The sequence below is a fragment of the Abramis brama genome (assembly GCF_963993115.1).
Source record: "Abramis brama genome assembly, chromosome: 8".
Lineage (NCBI taxonomy): Eukaryota > Metazoa > Chordata > Actinopteri > Cypriniformes > Leuciscidae > Abramis > Abramis brama.
The window spans coordinates 37,697,121-37,717,940 of NC_139970.1; the positions used below are offsets into that span (position 1 = coordinate 37,697,121).

At 38.3% G+C, this 20,820-nt stretch overlaps 1 protein-coding gene across 6 annotated transcripts in view; it reads right to left on the bottom strand.

Moving 5' to 3' along the window:
- znf385b (zinc finger protein 385B) overlaps nucleotides 1–20,820 on the bottom strand; it is a 124,741-nt gene that overhangs the window by 40,341 nt on the left and 63,580 nt on the right. For 2 of the 6 annotated variants that reach the window (XM_084121421.1, XM_084121420.1), the window contains exon 1: nucleotides 17,228–17,397. The exons of the other annotated variants lie outside the window; for them this stretch is intronic. In XM_084121421.1, the coding sequence (XP_083977547.1) occupies nucleotides 17,228–17,237 (10 nt within the window). In that variant the 5' untranslated portion in view covers nucleotides 17,238–17,397. Of the gene's footprint in view, nucleotides 1–17,227; nucleotides 17,398–20,820 lie in introns of those variants that run through there. 6 annotated transcript variants of the gene reach the window in all.

A 20,820-nucleotide genomic window follows, 5' to 3' on the forward strand; every position in this document is an offset into this window, starting at 1 on the left:
CCACTACAAATAGGAAAAAGAGGCTACAATTTGCACAAGCTCACCAAAATTGGACAGATGAAGACTGGAAAAATGTTGCCTGGTCTGATGAGTCTCGATTTCTGTTGAGACATTCAGATGGTAGAGTCAGAATTTGGCGTAAACAGAATGAGAACATGGATCCATCATGCCTTGTTACCACTGTGCAGGCTGGTGGTGGTGGTGTAATGGTGTGGGGGATGTTTTCTTGGCACACTTTAGGCCCCTTAGTGCCAATTGGGCATCGTTTAAATGCCACGGCCTACCTGAGCATTGTTTCTGACCATGTCCATCCCTTTATGACCACCATGTACCCATCCTCTGATGCTACTTCCAGCAGGATAATGCACCATGTCACAAAGCTCGAATCATTTCAAACTGGTTTCTTGAACATGACAATGAGTTCACTGTACTAAAATGGCCCCCACAGTCACCAGATCTCAACCCAATAGAGCATCTTTGGGATGTGGTGGAACGGGAGCTTCGTGCCCTGGATGTGCATCCCACAAATCTCCATCAACTGCAAGATGCTATCCTATCAATATGGGCCAACATTTCTAAAGAATGCTTTCAGCACCTTGTTGAATCAATGCCACGTAGAATTAAGGCAGTTCTGAAGGCGAAATGGGGTCAAACACAGTATTAGTATGGTGTTCCTAATAATCCTTTAGGTGAGTGTATATATATATATAAAAAAATGCTGTTCTTTTGAACTCTTTATTCATAAAACATGCAGTTTCCACAACAACTGATTTCAACATTGATCCCATCCCAAATCAGCATATGTGACCCTGGATCACAAAACAATACATTGTTGGCAATGGCAAATGTACTGGCAATGGCCAAAAATACATTGTATGGGTCAAAATTATCGATTTTTCTTTTATGCCAAAAATCATTAGGATTTTAGGTAAAGATCATGTTCCATGAAGATATTTTGTAAATTTCCTACCGTAAATATATAAAACATTTATTTTTGTGAGTGAATGCAGCACAATCGCGAACATAAATGGACAACTTTAAAGGCGATTTTCTCAATGTTTAAATTTTTTTGCACCCTCAGATTCCAGATTTTCAATAGTTGTATCTCGGCCAAATATCATCCTATCCTAACAAACCATACATCAATGGAAAGCTTAGTTATTCAGATGTATAAATCTCAATTTAAAAAAAAAATTACCCATGTGACTGGTTTTGTGGTCCAGGGTCACATTTTAGAATGCTTTCTGAAGGAACACGTGACTGAAGACTGGAGTAATGATGCTGAAAATTCAGGTTTGCATCACAGGAATTATTTTAAATGGTAATAATATTTCACAATATTACTGTTTTTACTTTATTATTTATCAAATAAATACAGCCTGGGTGAACTTCTTAAGAGACTTCTTATAGAAAAGTAAAAAAAATATTTATTTATAAACTGGTTGTAAAATTGGATTAAAAATAGGGAAAGGTATTGGTAGATGGCCGCGAGACTATGTCTGTCTTGACAGGTAACAATTATACTCAAATCAGCCTTGACCCAAGTTTCTCTTTCAACTCCGTTTCATCATCTAGCCATGTGCTTCCAAGTACGATTCGAGAAATGAAACGCCTGAGCAACATCTGGTAGCGGCACTTGTCTCTCAGAGGTTTCCTCTTTGGCAAACGGCCAGCAGACTTTCGCTCCATTAATACAATTGCAACATACAGTAGCCAAAAAACATTTGGACACATCAGCAACACTAAAAAAATGTTTGAACATCACTGCATTGTATCGTAAAAATATCAAAGAAAGACAGCACAAGCAGGGTTTTAAATGATAAAACAATAGATATACTGTGCAAAATGAAAACAAAGGGTAATTGGAAACTTTCCGGTTGAAAAGGACACATATGTCCACTAAACATCCACTAAAAATTATCTTCAAACCAGTTAAGTCAAAAATAGTGAAAGTTGTTTGCAGATACTATCCTATTTTGTTATCTAACACAGTGACATTTGTCCAGTTACAAGTGTGCCCAAATCCTTTTTGGAGCGACTGTAGGTCAGGACCGGAGTGCTTATCAGTACTTTGCCTTGTCGGATGGGGCGCTGTGACATTTGCAAGTGTTGATGGAGTGAGAGGTTGGACCCTCCCGCAGAGCAGGAACGAGAGCTGGCGAGAGCCCCTTGGCTCACCTTCACCCTTTCGCAATTTTGAGTCCCTCCGTCTGATTGTATTGGACAACGCCATATCAAATAGTGTGCTGTGTGAGGCTGCTTTTTCCCCAAAGGTTAGCCAACATGCACCTTACCTCACACAGGCACTCTGGGAGATAAAAATAAGTGGAGAAAACAACAGGAATAGAGACTTCATTCTGAATTTAGCCATCTTAAGAGTTCAGAAAAGGGATTTTCTACAGCAACTTTATTTTCAAAAGAGTGTTGCATGCTATCTATAAAACTTGTAAAGTTACAATCAGTGTTTCACTTTTCACGAAACTGTGTTTACAGAGAAATGATTAACTTGAGAAGCAATGTATGAAAAGATTAACACACAAAGTTTTCCACACACAAATCTTAAATATTTCACCTGAAATAGACTGGTGAACCAAATCCAAATTATCCTCCAAAGCACACAATGCAAGAAATATGATACAAATACCTTCTGATGAATCAAAGAAATATGACAGCTTAAAGAACCCTGCAGCACAAAACACAGGATATGTGTCCTTGAACAAAGTCCAAACAATAATTCAGTGGATACAGAACTGCCAAAAATTCACTCTCCATAATCACGATGACTGAATTGTAACACTTTGGAACAACTCATGGAATCAAGCAGAGCTTATGGAGTCAAAAGTCTAAGTTTAGGTAACCTTTCTGCGTGTCTTATTTGGAGCCTACTGGACAATTATGTGAATAATATCACAGCTATACATGAACATCCGTTGTCAGTGATGGGAATTCTGACTCGCTGCAAATTAGTGGCCGGTTGCATAAACTTCTTAGACTAGGAAGTAGACTTGACTTACATCAAAAGGCAGAAAGATGTGTACCGAAAACTTTTAAACTGGCTATTATTAAACCTCTTATTAAAAAAATGCAACTTGATCCTAGAGAATTAGTCAATTACAGGCCGATCTCAAATCTATCCTTTCTGTAGAAAATACTAGAAAAGGCAGTATCCTCACAACTATGTTCCTTTTTAGAAAGAAATGGAATCTGCAAGGATTTCCAGTCAGGATTTAGACCTTATCATAGTACTACTGAGACTGCTCTCATTAGAGTTACAAATGATTTGCTCTTATCATCCGATCGTGGTTGTATCTCTATTAGTGTTACTGGATCTTAGTGCTGCATTTGATACCATCGACCACAACATTCTTTTGAACAGACTCGAAAATTATGTTGGCATTAGTGGAAATGCATTTGCATGGTTTAAATCATACTTAAACTGTTATCAGTTTATAGCAGTAAATGAAGAGATGTCCTATCATTCACAAGTTCAGTATGGAGTACCGCAAGGCTCAGTACTAGGACCGTTGCTTTTCACCCTGTACATGCTACCCTTGGAAGATATCATTAAGAAGCATGGCATTAGTTTTCACTATTATGCTGATGTTACTCAGCTCTATTATTTCTTCATGCCCCGACAAAACTTACCAATTCACAAAATTAATGGAATGCATAGCTGATTTAAAAAAAACTGGATGACTAGTAATTTCCTACTACTTAATTCTGAAAAAAAAAAAAGTCTAATTATTGGACAAAAAACCTCCGCACGTAGTAACCTAGAATACTGTCTAACTGTCTACTGCTCTGTCAAGTCTTCATCGTCAGTTAGGATCCTTTTCCTATTTAGCACCTAAACTTTGGAATAGTCTTCCTAGCATTGTTCAAGAAAGCAGACACACTCTGTCAGTTTAAATTTAGACTAACCTGGCATACACATAGAACATTATACATTTCTATTATTCAAATCAGTTAAATGATTGTTAGGCTGCAAAAACTAGGTCAGCTGGAACCGGGAACACTTCCTATAACACCTGATGTACTCGTTACATCATAAGAAGAATGGCATCTACTGTACGCTAATGTTAATCTTTCTGTTTATTCTGAGGTTTACTATAGTCAGCCGGATCTGGGCCGTATCAAGATCAGATGGTGGACCTGCTCCTAGACATGACCACAACACATGATGTAGTCAGCTGGATCCAGGCCGTATCCAGATCAGATGGAGGAGCTGCACCTAGACACGACCACAACGCATTCCTGAAGTGTCAGCAGAGATTCTGTCAACTAGACTCTCCCCTGTGAAGGCCTCATCGACACAACAGCCATCGGCACTGATCCTCAACAAACCCGTCTCCATACCGGTGTGATGACTCCAATCTTTAACCAGATGGAACTAGATAAATATTCTGAATGTTCTGATCCAATCTGACTTCTGACCTATAATGCTGCCTGAATCATAACTATACACTGTCCGTTCGTTGGTCAGAGGAGAACTGGCCCCCTGACTGAGCATTGTTTCTCCCAAGGTTTTTTTTCTCCATTCTGCTACCCGATGGAGTTTTGGTTCCTTGCCACTGTCGCCTTTGACTTTTGGCTTGCTTAGTTGGCGACACTTAATATTCATCAATATTATTGATCTGCCTGCATTGACACCATTAAATGAGAACTGAACTGAGCTGGACAATGACATCACATTTTTTTTCCAGAGCGGCTATATATATATATATATATATATATATATATATATATGAACTAAATTAATAACTTTTTTACAACTAAAATTAACCATCACTGAACTTACTTAAGCTGGACTATGACGCTATTTTCTTCTAGATCTGCTGTACAACAGAAACAAACTTTGTTGCATTATTTTCCTGTTATCACCGTAAAGCTGCTCTGAAACAATCTGTATTGTAAAAAGCACTATATAAATAAAGGTGACTTGACTTGAACAGTCTCATTTAAATTGAAACGTAAGACTGATCATCTCTTGTCTTACTGCTTGGTCAAACTAGTTCTAAAGACACAGTCTTAACAAAGTGGCTAAGTTTATGCAGCTGGCCCAAGTTCTTTTGAACAGTTTGTTTCAATGAACTGTCTCAAAAAAGGAATCCATTATTCTTTCATGTCATCACGTGGTCCCCGATATCCCGGCATGGTATATTGCATGTTCTAAATGTTACAATAAAGACAATAAAGTAATTTCGTATTTCCAAGTTCAGTTTGTGGCAGACCGATTCTGCTCGTAGAAACAAAATTAAGAATTTTATTCAGCAAGGATGCATTATAATTAAATGCTGTGAACACTATTCATTAAAGAATCCTGTAAAAAAAAAAAAAAAAAGTATTACGGTTTGCACAGAAATATTAAGCAGTACAACTCTTTTCTACGTTGATAATAATAAGAAATGTTTCTCGAGGGATAAGGAATAAATTACATTTTTAAATGGTAAATATATTACAATAGCGAACAGTTACATTAAATTGTAATAATATTTAACAATAGTAATGCATTTACTGTATTTTTGATCATATACAATTTTTAATCTTTCAAAAACTTCAAAAAAATCTTACCAACCCCAAACTTTTAAAATTAATGAAGATCTCTTGGCAGAAAATGTTTTGGCACATTAATAAATAAATACAATAAATATAAAAAAATAAAATTGAAATAAAATGAAACAAATATACATGTGCATCATACAGTTAGGTCATATTTCCTATACATTTTATTGGTAAAATTTCAGCTATTAAAATAATGTGATTTGTGAATGATTCATGAAAGAATTATTTAAATCCACAAACTGATTCAAACGATTCAGTGAAAAGATCCAAGTCAAAGGAACGTTTCATTAACAATACTGTGTGGTCTCCGAGTTCAGGCTGTTTGTTACAGTAGGTCTGGGTTTTCGCTCCATCTCTCCCAGGTGGGAATGGAAATGTTGAGGTAGTTTACCTGGAAGGGGGTCTCTGTGGCAGGTGGGATTTAATCAGTTTAATCCTTGTACTGGAAGCAAGAAACCAAGCTGAGAAAGAGAGATGGAGAGAGCGAGGGAGATCTTGAGTTGTGGTCACTCACTTGCACCCTGCAGGTCTCTAGCCACCTGCTGCAACAAATGAGCAGCATAGAGAAATCATGTTGAACCTGCACAGGCTCAGATGTCATTTGAAACCTAATCTAAACCAAGCTGCAATGAAAAACCACATCTTTTCACTACAGTAAACACTACAGCAGGGGCATTCCTAGAGATCATAAACATAGCATCTGTTTTTCTACTTATACTGCCTTGATTTGGCAGTTCTTCACATCCACAAGACATAATAACAGCTGAATTTATGCAATTATAGCATAGTACAGTAAATGAGGGTGGTGGTGAAGCTTTTCAGATCTAGTTGGAAAAACAAGCAAGACCAGTACTTTGAGTAAATTAAGCCCTCCCAAATATTGATGGCGTTCCAAACCCAACTGTGAGAGTGACTTTTCCTTTTAAATGGCCATCAGAGAATGATTTCATCACTAATTCCTAAAAAAGGCCTTTCCAAAGAGTGTACGTTATTAGACTGGGGTAATGTTTCTTAAGCTTTTGTACAGGGGAAAACAGATACTGTGGTTATGACTTCATATTTTTTCTGGCTGTTACCATTGGAAGCGTAGAAACCCACTGAACGGGAAACTGAAAAAAGGCTGCGGTGATGCAGCTTGCAGAATTAAACAACAGGAGAACGCTCTGAATCACAGAAACACTCATTACTGACAGTTTGAGGACAATTTCCTACGCCAACAAAGGAAAATGTTTGGGATTAAATGAGCACACATCATGCCCCGGTATAGATGGGCTTTTTCATTCTTGCCATAAACGATGAACATTCATTTTTGCAGAGCACAGACGAAACCCACACATCTGAATTGAATTCTGCTCGAATACAGGAGATCTCGAAGGAGTGAAAATAATTCAGCCCAACAGCAGACTGTCTCTGTGATCTACAGTGTTTAGAACATCCACGAGCAGGTGCACGATTAAACTCAATGGTGGTGATTAAACTCTTACGCTGTTTAAAGGAGTAATTCAGACAGAAATGAAAATCCTGTCATCATTTACTCACTCTCATGTCATTCCAAACCTGTATGATTTTAGTTCAACCATGGAGTTACAAAATTATTCATCAGAATATCAAAGCGGTTCTCTTCCATACAGTAAAAGAGAATAGATATAAAAGTGGTCCATTAGACCGACACACTTTAGCATTTTTTTTTTTTTATGGCTTAAATTTCAGTCTGTTTCTCACAAAAATCTATCATATGACTTCAGAAGCCTTGGAATTTAGTGCACAAGCCACACTTTTATGGTATATTTTTATAGTGCTATTTTGTCCTTTTTGGAGCTTGACAATCCCAGTTCACTTTCATTGTATGGAAAAGGTCAGCCTAGCACCTCCTTTTTTTGCATTTCACAGAAGGAATTAAATTGTATGGGTTTGGAACAACATAAGATAATGATGTTTTAATTTTTGGGTGAACCTTTTTTCGATGGCCACTGTCACCTTTGGCTTGTTTAGTTTTAAAAGACACTTAATATTCAGTAATATTATCAATTTGACTGTACGGACACTATTGGATGAGAACAAACTTGTACTAAATTGAACTGGAAAATGACAATTATCTTCTCTTGAGCTGCTTTATAGCTGAATCCCATTTTTCCTTCACCCTTCTGTATGGGTTTCTTTCTTCAGTGTAACACACAAAAATATATTTAGTAACTTAAAAGGGTACAATATTTCAAAATATCTTCTTTTGTGTTTACAGAAGAAAGCCATACAGGTTCAGAAAGACATGAGGCTTGCTAAAATCAAGGTTGCAGGCTGAAGAGTTACTGAGCACACAATCCTATTCATTCATCAATGAGCCTTTTGAGGGCAGCACTTAACCCTGAGTTTCTCCAGAGGGATTGTCCGTGTAATTAGTGCACCATAAGTCACTATGGATGGGAAGTGTCTGCTAAGGAGAGCAACTTCCTTCCATCACTAAGATATTCATTAGAAAGACGACAGCAGGTCAATGATATTAGCTTCAGCTGATGTGAATCCATGCAGAGGACAGTCTAAGAGAGCGACAGAAACATCCCAGTGTGAAATGTACTGAACTGAACCAAAAGAGCATAAAGACACAGTGCTATTATACCGGCGTTCAGCTCTCGAGCCACCACCCACACAACAAGTTTACATGTTAAAAAACTAGCTGATGCACTGAGTGTCTAAAACACTTTTTCATAGTAATTATATTAAAAGAGAACTATGTGTTAGAGCACTGCGCTATACAAATCTGTTTAAATGAATTATTTACTTGCTGCAAAACTGCTCACTGATGCAAAAAGAGTATTTTATTTTATAATTGGCTAAGGTAAATATCAGGTCAATAAATAAATCACTGAGATGCTCTGAAATCACATACACATTGTCTATTTTTATGGATAGTGGAAAGATCAATAAATGTTGCAAGTCAGATTCAAGCTTGTGCACTAGGTCTGCTAGGTCACAGCTTCAACAACTCACAAATATGTTAAAGTCAACATAAAATGCAATTTGCAACCCGTTTACTTCCATAATCTCAAATTTCTAAATGATAAGAACATGCAATATGAAAAAAAAATTAAAATAACGTATGGATACTGTCTTACTGAGATTTGAGAAAAAGGCACACTGTGACATTTAAAGTAACAATTGTCTAAATTTTAAGATATACACTACCATTCAAAAGTTTTTTTTAATTTTTTATTTACATTTAATTTAGCAAGGAAGCATTTAATCAAAAGTGACCCTAATGACATTTATAATGTTTTTCTATTTAGTGAGATATAATGTCACATTGTGAGATATAAATGACATCATGACAAAGTTGCAATGGTGCTATATAAAGAAAAAGGTAAGTAGTATCAATTTTGATTTCACGTTGACTTCACAAACATATTTTTGGATTTAATAAGTCTGGCCTTGATATTGCCTGACTGTCTAGTGTAAATTGAGATGATACTGGAATAGACATACTATTAGCCAGCTTACATGGCTTTATGAAGTCAGTCATGGATCATAAGTGGTGCTGAAAAGTAAACAGAGGCCATAATTCTGGCACATTCTCTGTCAAGCTAGATGACACAACGAGTGATATCGCAGGCTGTCCATCGCAGCTAGAAGCAGGTATAATGAGTGACCACAGTCGGATGAAGCTACTTAATGTGACACAGCTGCTCAAATGTGAGTGTTTTTTTTTTTTTTGTGGAGCCGGTCACATGTAGACAACGCACGCAAAGCCTTCACTATTTCAGGCAAATCTAATAATGTCCTAAATTCAATTTAAATGCAGATTTACAAGCCAGTGCTTCAGGTCTGCAGCAGAGCGAGACAGAACGGGCTTAGTCTGTGCCTTTAAACACAATTTGTGAAAACGAAGTTGGTGTGGCTTCTAATAAAAATCTCCTGACAACGGGGTAAATGAAATCATGCCTCACTGCGAGCGTGTGTCCTTGTGCTACAGGGAATGATTACATTGCCAGAAATTGGCAGGTGATGCAATGAACAGCTTGGAATTACAAGAGCATCCACAGGTCACAATGCAGCATTCTCACAAGGCACTGTTTTTCTCACCATCTTTCCGTGAATACACAACCAACGGTTTTGGAAATAGATTGAAGAGTTTGTGGGAAGATCTCTAAAAAACTGTAACTAGCTACAGGAATAACAATTCATCCGGTATCTCATTAGCTGAATGGCCATTCTGTTTTTTGCCAATCAGTATTTGGGCTGCAACCACTGATCATTATGATAATTGATTAATTTGTCAGTTATTTCTTCTATTAACCTGGAATATTTTTGTATATATGCACTGATGTTTAAAGTTTTGGGGTCAGTATGATTTGCCTTTTTAAAATAAATTATTACTTTTTTTCAGCAAGAATGCATAAAAGGTACAGTAAAGACTTTTACATTGTTACAGAAAAAAACTAAACAATCAAATTAATGCTATTTGTTTGAACTTTCTATTCATCAAAGAATCCTGTATCCAGTCAGTCACATTTGTCTTTGCATACTAAAAATGTTTTCGGTTTTAGTTGAATGAAAACAAAGATAATGTAACAGAAACCCATTCTCGAATTGTCTACCATCTGTCCGTTTAGTGCACTCAAAGGGTACTTCACAATTAAATGGGTTCACTTATCTCAAATACTGTTTTACAAACACAAGAACCAGACCGCTACAGATTGTTTTGTAACACATAGCTGTGAGAGATGATGGTAAAGTTTCGCCCCCTCCTTCAGTTGTAAGCGCACATTTGTGTGCGAGAAGAAGCTTGGTGTTTGTTCTCCTGAGAGGGGGCGGACATACTAAAAGTGAGCGTGCAAATGGAAGCGAGGTCCTCGAGTGAAAGTGCAAATGAGCAGATGTATTTCAGCTGTAGCGAGGAAGGTTACTCTCGCTCTCTCAATCACCCCGTGGAATAGTGGGTGGTGAATCTTTTACTCTTATTTTACTCTGTATATGTACACAGGAGTGACTCATCGAGATTGACTCAATCCACCTGCAAGAGATGACGGATGGAAAGAGAGATAAAGGCTAGAAGAAACAGAGGAGGAGGAGGAAGAGGAGGAGGAGGAAGAAGGTGGAATCATAGGGCAAAATCTGAAGCCAACTTCTTGTGTTTGGATGCTTAGAAGATGCATTGTATCCCACTGCCAGAATCCACAGCTGTCAGACCCTCACCATCAGAATGAAATGCAGGAGATCTGCGTGTCCAGGGATTGATCGTTCAGTGAGATATACTTTTGTGTTGACAGAAGGATTAGAGGTTCTCAGGAGGATAATAACTGGAGACAATGCACTGGGAACGTTTAAGAGATCCATCACCTGCTTTCTGGACACCTGTGAACTCAATGCACTGAGACGTGCCAGCAAAGGGACCGCAGCTAAATCTGTGTTCACTCTGGGGAGGTTGGGAAAGGAAATATTCAGCCTGGTGAGAGACATGAATCAGCTACGCAATGTTGGCGAAAAACAGCATGAAAGAAATACCACCAACAATATTAGTCCCATGGTCTTCACTTCACAGAACAATAAAGCATGGCACACCAAAGCAAAACCAGCAGAAAGATAGAAAGAAAGAAAGAAAGAAAGAGAGAGAGAGAAATAAAGGAGACGTTGTACAGTTATTCAGCCACAACACTTCAGCAGAGAATGTCTGATATGTTGGCAGCTTGTCAATAATATGATTACTAGTTTAGTTTCCCTAGGCATTCTCAGGAGACTGTATATCTAGACAAAAAACATGAATTCCTCCCAATATCACAGTAAACTGTTAAAAGCTGTGATGAAGAAAGGGGAAGAGTAAAATTGAACTAAATGTTTACACTTTCAAAAGAAAATGTGAGTGGTTTTGCTTTTGCAAAATTTCCTGCCGCAATCCAAACGTCTTCTGGTTGTTTGTTGCTATGTGATTGATTGCTATAGTGCGCTGAGTGGAGTTTAACATGGTCGAGTGTTCTAAATGGGAATGGTTGAGTGTTCTCTAGGGTGTTCAAGGGTGTTGCTACTGAAGGCGGCCCAAGTCATTAGAGCCCACCCCCCAGGACCCACTTTCAATTTAAACCCATGGTCACACAAGACCTTACTCCACTCAATTTTATTCATATCATATGCATATGTATGGGGTATACTGGAAACGCAAGATTTTTTATCTTCCAAAAGAGGATCGAAACAACAACAGAACAGACAAACTCAGAAGCTTTGGAGCCCACGTGATTTATAAACCCAGAATGACCCAGCAAAATTCTATGGGATCATACCATATCGGATAAGCTACAACCTGAATAAAAAAAACAACAACAGAAAAACCTAAAACTAAACCTTAAGTATGAGCAACAATAACGGTATTTTTTGGCTTAGCGAGCAGCTATGATAATTAAAAGCTTACAAAAATGCAGCGCAAATCAAACACAGAGATTTACGGGGACGGTAACGCTTGGAAAAAGGGGGATCAAAAAACGTGAACAACGGTTAAGTCACCAACATCTGTTCTGCAAAGAACAATAACAAGATCATTAAAGCGTGCTGTCACAGGATCTCTGGCACATGACGGGGGTGCTTGTTTCATTATTCACACTAAGAACGAAATATGTCAGATTCAGTGTGTGACACAAGGCCCCCTGAAAACTGATCTGCATTTACAAACCTCCCGTAAAGTGCGAGCGATAGAATTAAAAATAAGCATGTTCACCTGATTGCCATATAAAAGCATCAGCCAGCAAGGGATTAAATGACACATTTGCTCTTTTCATGTGGCTTGGCGTAAGTTAATGCGGTATCCAAGTGGGCTGTCTTTGTATTTAACACGCAAGAATGGTCAAAAAAAGGAAACGTAAATATCACCCTCTTAAGAGTACGCTCATGTTTGCAGCCATTAACGTGGTTGTATCCGAACACATCACTCTTGCTGTGCAAATTACTTTCATAAAGTGATTTTACCAGCGGCAGTACTTGTTGTTTCAGCTCTGTGGTTTCCATGGAGACTAAGGAACAGTAGGAACAGTAGAACCTCTTGTCACGCTCGAGCCCAAACTCCGTCCCTAATGCTTGTTTCCAAGCGAGGCTCTCTCTGGTAACAACATCCCTTGAGTAGACAGACACATAGACAGACAGACCGCCCCCTCCGGCCACCCGTGCTAATGTGCTTTAGGCTTTCTTTTTTTTTTTGGTCAAAGAATCTCAAATGTTTGCTAAAAGCCAGCTCTTAGCGTTGGCAACATGGCACGCCGCTACAAACCCCCAGGGCTGGTTTGAAACGTACCTTGCATCGGCCCCGGAAGGTTTGCTCTCGCGACGCGTGGGCCGATGCTCTAAGTGACTGCTCTCTCTCCCCCCAATGTATTCTCTGATTTTACTTTATCAAACAGTATTGGGCATTAATATTCAGTGCAGTGAGAAGCATACGAGGGCATGCAAATCAAATCCTGTTGAGAGGATTATTGCATCGCTCAAAGCTACGGCTGACATATTGGCTGTGTACGTCTGCCGTGCCGTTCCTCCTGGGCAGGAGATACACTTTTGCTTCAGTTAAAACCAAAACGGTGGCTGTATTAACCTAAGGTCAATGAGAGAGGCCTGTAGATTTATCACTGTACTGCTGACAGAGTTGTTTGCTATAACAAATGTTTGCAATTACGATTACTTTGCAGTGAAGCGTGGAAGAGCGCTTCGACTCTAATTACAGATAAGAGACGAGAGATCAGGTCCACAAATGGTGACCAGGGTAATTGTCATGCATATCAGTGCAGTCTACCATGGCAACACAAGACAATTGGTACCTGCAAACTTATTTCCCTTAATGATTTGGAAATATTTTAAAACAATGGACCTCAAAGTCTCACTCGTTTTGCATACTGATAGATCTGAGCTTAAAGGGATATTACACCCAAACATGATTCTGTCATCATTTACTCACCCTCATGTCGTTTCAAAACTGTATGACTGTATTTCTTTCTCCTATGTTGGAGCTCAAAACAACATTGGACCCCATTGACTTTCATTGTATGGCATTTTTCAAAATAGAAGAAATAGAAGAAATTAAGTCATACTGTTCTCACCAAAGTAATTTAAATAAGTCATACGGTCAAACCTTTTTGGAAGAAATTATTTACTGTATCTGACAACAGAATAGTATTCCAAGTATTCCAGAGACCCGTGTCATCAAGTTAAAACTGTTTACAGCATCGGTCAAAAGAAAACAATGTGATCACAGCAATGAAATTAAACTAAACTAGACACTTGTCATTAGCCTTTATTTATGGTTATTGTTCAATTATTGTCCACTTAATTTTGATTTGTTAATCTTTGGTCACTTTCCTACTCAAAAAAAGAAAGAAAAAGGTTTTATACTTGGCATGTATTAAATTGATCAAAAGTGACAATAAAAACTCTTACAGACTTTAAATAAATGCTGTTCTTCTGATTAAATAATCAAATAATCTTGAAAAAATTGTATTACAGATTCCAAAAAAAATAAAATAAAAAATAAATAAAAATAAGCAGCACAACTGTTTTCAACATTGATAATAATAAGAAATGTTTCTTGAGCACCTTCATTGAAATAAGCATATTAGAATGATTTCTGAATGATCGTGTGACACTGAAGACTGGAGTAATGATGCTGAAAATCAGCTTTGCATCACAGGAATAAATTACATTTTAAATCACAACAATATTTCACAATATTATTGTTTTAATGAAGTTTTGATCAAATAAATGCAGCCTTGGTAAAAAATAAGAGACTTCTTTCGAAAACATTAAAAATAGTACCGACTTCAAACGTTTGAATGTAAGTGTACATTTAGATAAGCGATTATGAAAACACATTTTTCCACTGTGTACCAATGAATCTTTCTTTTCACGTTCTTTATGCAAAATACTTATAAGTCAGAACAGGAACAGGAACATGCATTTTTTATGATTTTAAAGCATAACATAATTGTGCAACTGGTCAAAAGGGAAGCACAACTGGATTGGAGAGTATGAATCATAATTAAGATGGTCTCAGTATAGCAACCCAAAGAGCATTCCTTAAGCTCGGCTTCTAACACTCAACTATCAGATTCCTCTGTCAGAAAGAGAAAACGGTGAGACAAAAAGAGAGCAAGGGAGTGAGAGAGAGAGGGACTGAGAGAAAGAAAGAGCGCTTTTAGCTTATCCCTAAATCAACAAAACCTCATATGCTCACAGGGGATGATGCTCAAATACAGTGCTTAAATATTTTATCACATATACACCAATTTAAGAAACCTGATTACGCAAATGCCTCCTCAATGAAGACATTGCATTCTGAAATCAAATGATGCAGAATCTGCTTTGTAACATTATTTTGGGCATGTGTAATGTCGTGAATGTTTAAATATATCTGTGTGGGCATAAATACTACTAAAAATGGTAGTAGTGGGTGAGGAAGAACATTCCTGGAGGACAAACTAAACCAATTTTCGATTAGTATTCTGTATCGAGCTACTGACGAGATCAGAAGTCATGTACTACACCTCCACACTGTGAACAGAACATGATGCACTTGTTAGAAAGAGAGAAAAAAGAAACAGCATAATCAATAATAGAAATAATAATAATAATAATAATAATAATCAGGGCTTGACATTAACACCTGCCAAAATGCGAGTGTATTTCAGCAGTGATATGTAACGCAGACTAGCCACTTTGGCAGGTTGAATTTTATATATAATACATACATTTCACAGTTTTAGTCTTTTAAAAAGGCATCTGAAATAATAAACTGCAATGTAAACTAAAGTGCAATGTAGTGTTGTCAAATATATAGATTTTTCGATAAATATCGATACTAAAATACATCTGAAACGCTTACTCATTATCTGCATAATAGATACACGATACCAGCTGCGGTTTCTCACTCTCTCATCTCTCCGACAGTGAGTTGACACACAAACCCGTCTCCCCACACTCACTTCTTTCATTTGCTCCGGATGAATATTGTTGGTGTTACAGGGCTTGAATTTCGGCGTGGGATTGTGCGTATTGCGCATAATTTTACTCATTTCCGCAGATTTTGTGCGGATTTTGACTTAAACAGTCAAATACATCCAAAATAATGTAAAAATCACGGTCTTGGCGAGTATTCACGTAAACACAGTCAATTATGTTTTAAATGAACATAAACAGTTGAGAAAGAAAATGCATGTGTAACAGTATAATGGATCTGTGTGTCAGGTCTTAAAGTGACAGCAGCCTATTATTCCTGCTGCCAAATTATGAGATAATATTAAAAATATCTATATGGCAGTTTTCCCCCATTGTATCAATGTCAAAATTGTGGCCAGTGAAAATGCTGAGTGGCTAGTAACTTTTGAAAAACCATTAGCCTCACTGGCTGGTGGGCAAAAAAGTTAATGTCAAGCCCTGATAGTAATAATAATAATAATAATAATTACAATAGATAAAATAAACCATTTATTAAATGTATTTTTTTTTATTAAAGTAAATTAAAATAAAAATGATTTCTGTGTCACTATCGTCAAATATTTATGTTTTCGTTATCCAACGGATAGTCTCGCTCCAATCTCAAGCCATGCTATGTCGGGATCCTTAAACAGGACAATGTTTTGATATACCCACAGAGCCACAGTGTTTACTCTTTTCCGTCAAATCACCCCAAGTCACTTACTTATAGGCTCACTTATAGAATAAACTGGGGCGGAAAAATATTGTTATATAAAAAAATATCTTGCACTGAACTCATTTCCTTAAATCACTCCATTAGTGCAAAGGAGCTGCAAGCTTAACGAAGCTGCTAAAGTTCTGGCAAAGGGCTGAGCCCCCCAGGTCTTCTCCACGGGGGGCTTCGGGAGACTGGCAGACGGCCGCGCAGCAACCATCAACAGCAACTTCAAACCTCCGTTCCCCACAGACACGCCTGATTATTCCAAGTCGCACTCCTCTGGAATCTGACACTGCATTAGTACTTCATCGAACGAGACGCTCCTGAGAGAGGCTTTCCATCTCGCTCGTATCAATGAGCTTTTGAAGGAGCCCGATTGAACACGAACACCCACACGTAAGCAGCAATGTCACGCTACGAGGGTGATCAGCACACGCTCTAAGCGGGTAGGTGTGGGTTACGTGAGCAAATTCTGGATACAATATGTTCAGAGTGAAAATAATATAGGAAAAATTCAAGTGCTTAATCTAACTGTTTAGTAACAATTCAAGACTTTAAAATGAAAAAAAGAGAGAGATAATTAAATGCCTTTTGTCAAAGACAAAGCTATTAATAGAAACATCTGGTCATACTGTAAGCCATCAGGTACAGTATAATATCACATTTCTGATCTTTAACTGAGCTATCGATTGTCTTTAATGCTATAAGGATTCAGCCGGTCTGTTCAGTGAAGTTGGTGCCAGGCGCACTGTATTAGTATTGGAACAAACTTAACCCACATAAACAAAACAATGGTGCTGACAGGATCTCTTACATAAATCCAGAGCACAGTCGTATTTCAAAGCTCAGCTCCCCTGGCAAACACACAGAGCAAAGCGAAACAGAACAAATCACAAGCTGCTTTCAACTATATATCTGGAATCACGGCAGGTCCAGTGTTCACCGCTGTATTGCATGGGAAAAGAAGCATGCAGACAAATCGATGCCGCTACCCTGAGTGTAAACCGTACTCACCTAAGAGCATGGCTGAAGCACGCTGTGTGTTTAGGGCTTTAGGTGCTGCTGGTGAGGGTTTCTGTGCCGGTCAAGCTCAGTGATGAAGCACTCGTGCAGGAGCAGTCAGTGCCGTACAGCGCTGACAGAGAGAGAATGCACTCTGAACGCGTGCTGCTCTCAGCTGAGATGAAGCGGAGAGAGAGAGAGAGAGAGAGAGAGAGAGAGAGAGAGAGAGAGAGAGAGAGAGAGAGAGAGAGAGAGAGAGAGAGAGGGAGAGTCTACCCAGAGACGGATTCGGCAGATGCGGCTCCCACAGTCCCTCTGAGTGTGGAGAATAAGGGAAAATCTGGGTCGCTGCGCTGTGGATGTGGCACGAGAATCTGTGTAAAATCAGCGAAGCAGCTGATCGGACGGGTTTTTGGATGATGTGCTTTGGAAATCGTGCACCTGGCTGTGATTCAGCTCGTAGGAATCTGGATCTCGTAAATCAGGGGCAATCCCAGGCTCACTTTGTGAACGCTGGAACACAGACTGGTCACTCAAATAATATAGAAAGATTCAGCGTTGGAGAGTGAGTCCTATAAAGGCTACAATTAAGATTTGAAAGAAATGTTAAGCAAAATGTCCTTTACAAAAGTACGGTGAGGGGGTGCACTAATAAGTCGAGAAATTTGTTTCTGTTGCATATTAATATGATTATCATAATATGAAGCTTTTTTTCAGTCTGAATTGAATGTGATGATATAAAAAGACTTAGGGACTGTGTACACGACACCGTTTTTCAATGATAACTTTTTTTGCGTTTTGGCCATTCATTTACATGACAATGGCGTTTTCGGGGCCTGAAAATGCAAACTTTTGAAAACAGTTTTCAAAGTGCATTTTTTTTAAACCATAACATTAAAGTCTCAGTGTAAACTACAAAAACGCAAATTTGTGAAAACTGCGACATCATGAGCATGCGTATTACATGTTCAGTCTGTAGGTGCATAGCGTTTCTTTACAAAGTCACCGCCAAATAATGGACTAGCAACATAATGCAGTGTTTTTAGTCGTTTTCGCAGATCCGTGTGAATGGGGATCGAAAAACGCAAAGGATAAACGTTTAAGTTTTTAGTACACTGTTGTCATGATGTAAACGTATACTCTTAAAATAAACACGCCTGTCTATTGAGTGGTCCAATTAATTTGAGGGTGAAAACAAACACACAGTGCGACCAGTGCAGTTCGATTCATGAACAAGTTGGTTGTAATAACTCTTTCAAGTTACTGGTTTAAATTGGTTTGATAAGTCCTTCAATGAATTAGTTACCGAATCAACATCTGACTTGAACTCAACTAAAAATTATTACAACTGACTAGTTGTTCCTATGACAATGCATAGTTAATTATTTGCAATTATTTATAAAGCTACAAGATTCTAAGATATACTGTGGCAGAACACCTGTCCTCGGTGTCCAAAAGAAAACCAGCAACCTTGACAAAGTAAAATAGACACAGTAAATAAAACCAAACAACAGAAACCTTTGAACAGATCTGCACATCATCCACCAAGATAAGCGACAGTGCCAACAATGAAAACAAAACAAAATCGTGACTGAGCTGCAGCGATGTGCCTCATATGCAGAGAAATCATAATGTGATTCTGTCATAGCAGACCCTGCGTGTGCAAATATGCCAGGAGCGTTAACAAAACCAGATCCACTCTCTGAGAAAACAACTGACCACAGAGTGACTTCATAAAGGAAACTCTCTGATGGTGTATATATAAAGACACAGGTGGAGAGGAGGTGCAAATCTAGGGGTGAAACATCTGTGCATGGGCTTTTTTTTTAAGGTCTCAAAGCCCTTCATCTGGTGTTGGGTTTCCCATGGAACATTTTGAAAGAAATTACACAGAATGCTCTAGGATCAAGTTACTCTTCTGGCTAGCGATGAGTGCAAGACCCCACATCTAAGAATACAACAGTTCACGACATGTAAATCCGACGGCTTACGAAGAAGAGATATACAATGTGCCCAATGCGTCATGGGTGCAGTTGAGGAAGGGCAGAGAACAAAACGGCAAAATGTAATTACATTCAACCACTCCTACTTTCACACAACCTCCTTTTTGAAGTGTCCATGTAATGCCTAGATCTGGTTTCCAACCTACACATTCGACCTGAATGGAACTCGTAATCACAGCCCATTCGGACATACCATAAGTATTATTTTAGTGTCTTAAATTAGGTTGCAGAGTCCATAAAAGCTACAATGAGATGACAAACCTGTCATAGCAGAGGCAATTTCCGTCTCATTTTCTGCGGAAATCCGCTTCGGAGAACAAGAGTTTGCACAACAACGCTTCGCGCTTCTCTCAGCGCCGCAGTCCCGATCATCTCGACAAATATTCCAGTCCAGTCGGTGCCCGCGGAGCCTAGGAGGTTATAAAGGGTTATCGCACCCTCCCCACCAGGAGGTGCTGATGTGATTTACAGGGACAGGGACAGCGGCATCTGTTTGCAACATTTCAGCAACTGAAAGTTTGTCTCCTTCTCTGGTTACAGTGTTGGATAGAGAGGCCTTACAAACGCTGATCACTTAGCAGACTGCCTCCATTACGTGCCGAATACTACTCTAACCTTTCTCTGTTTACAACAACATGCAAAGCTAAGGGGGAACTATAAATATATGAAGCATATCAAGGATTCTTTCCATTGACAAAACAATGCAGTCTTGAATTTGAAGCACTGTACAGTGTTAAAGATGAAGTGCGCCAATTCTGCCCCAAAATTTGTATTACTTAAAGGGATAGTTCACCCAAAAATGAAAGTGCGGTCATAATTTTTCTGCCTCATGCCATTCCAAACCCATAAGACTTCAATTTTCGAAAACAAATCTTCAATTTTTATGTCACTTGAAAATCCAAGTAACCAAAACTTCAGAGATCCAAAAATGTCATAGGCGTCGTAAATTGAATCCATATGAATTGAGCAGTCATATAATCCAAGTTTTGTTAAGAGATACAATCGCTTTATATGAAGGACAGATTTAATTTAGATCTAAACAATGACCGCCACACGTACTTAAAGCACATCACATATGGTAAACATGGAAGCTCAGACATGCTCAAGCACAAGCTTTAATGTTTACCATATGTGATGCGCTCTAGTTATGCATGTTTGTGTCAATAAAAAGCCTAAATTAAATCTGTTCATCATATAAAGTGATTGTATCTCTTCTCAAAACTTGGATTAAACGATTCAATTCATATGGATTCATTTTTACGACCTTTTGGACATACAGGTGTCATCAAAGGATACAGGATCTGGACCTTTTGGATTTTTGGTTGCCTGGACTTTCAATGGTGGGACAGAAACTTCTCAGGTTTCATTAAAACTTGCATCTTAATCTGTGTTTCGAATTTGTGTTAACCAAAGTCGTATGGGTTTGGAATGACATGAGGGTGAGCAAAACATGACAGATTGATCACAGTTGGTTTAAAAAAAAAAAATGACACACTTCACTTTTAAAGGTGCAGTAAAGGATTTCTGAGAAACGCTGTTGAAAGTGGATCAGACCAAGCACCAAAACACACTTGTAGCCAATCAGCAGTAGGGGCATATACA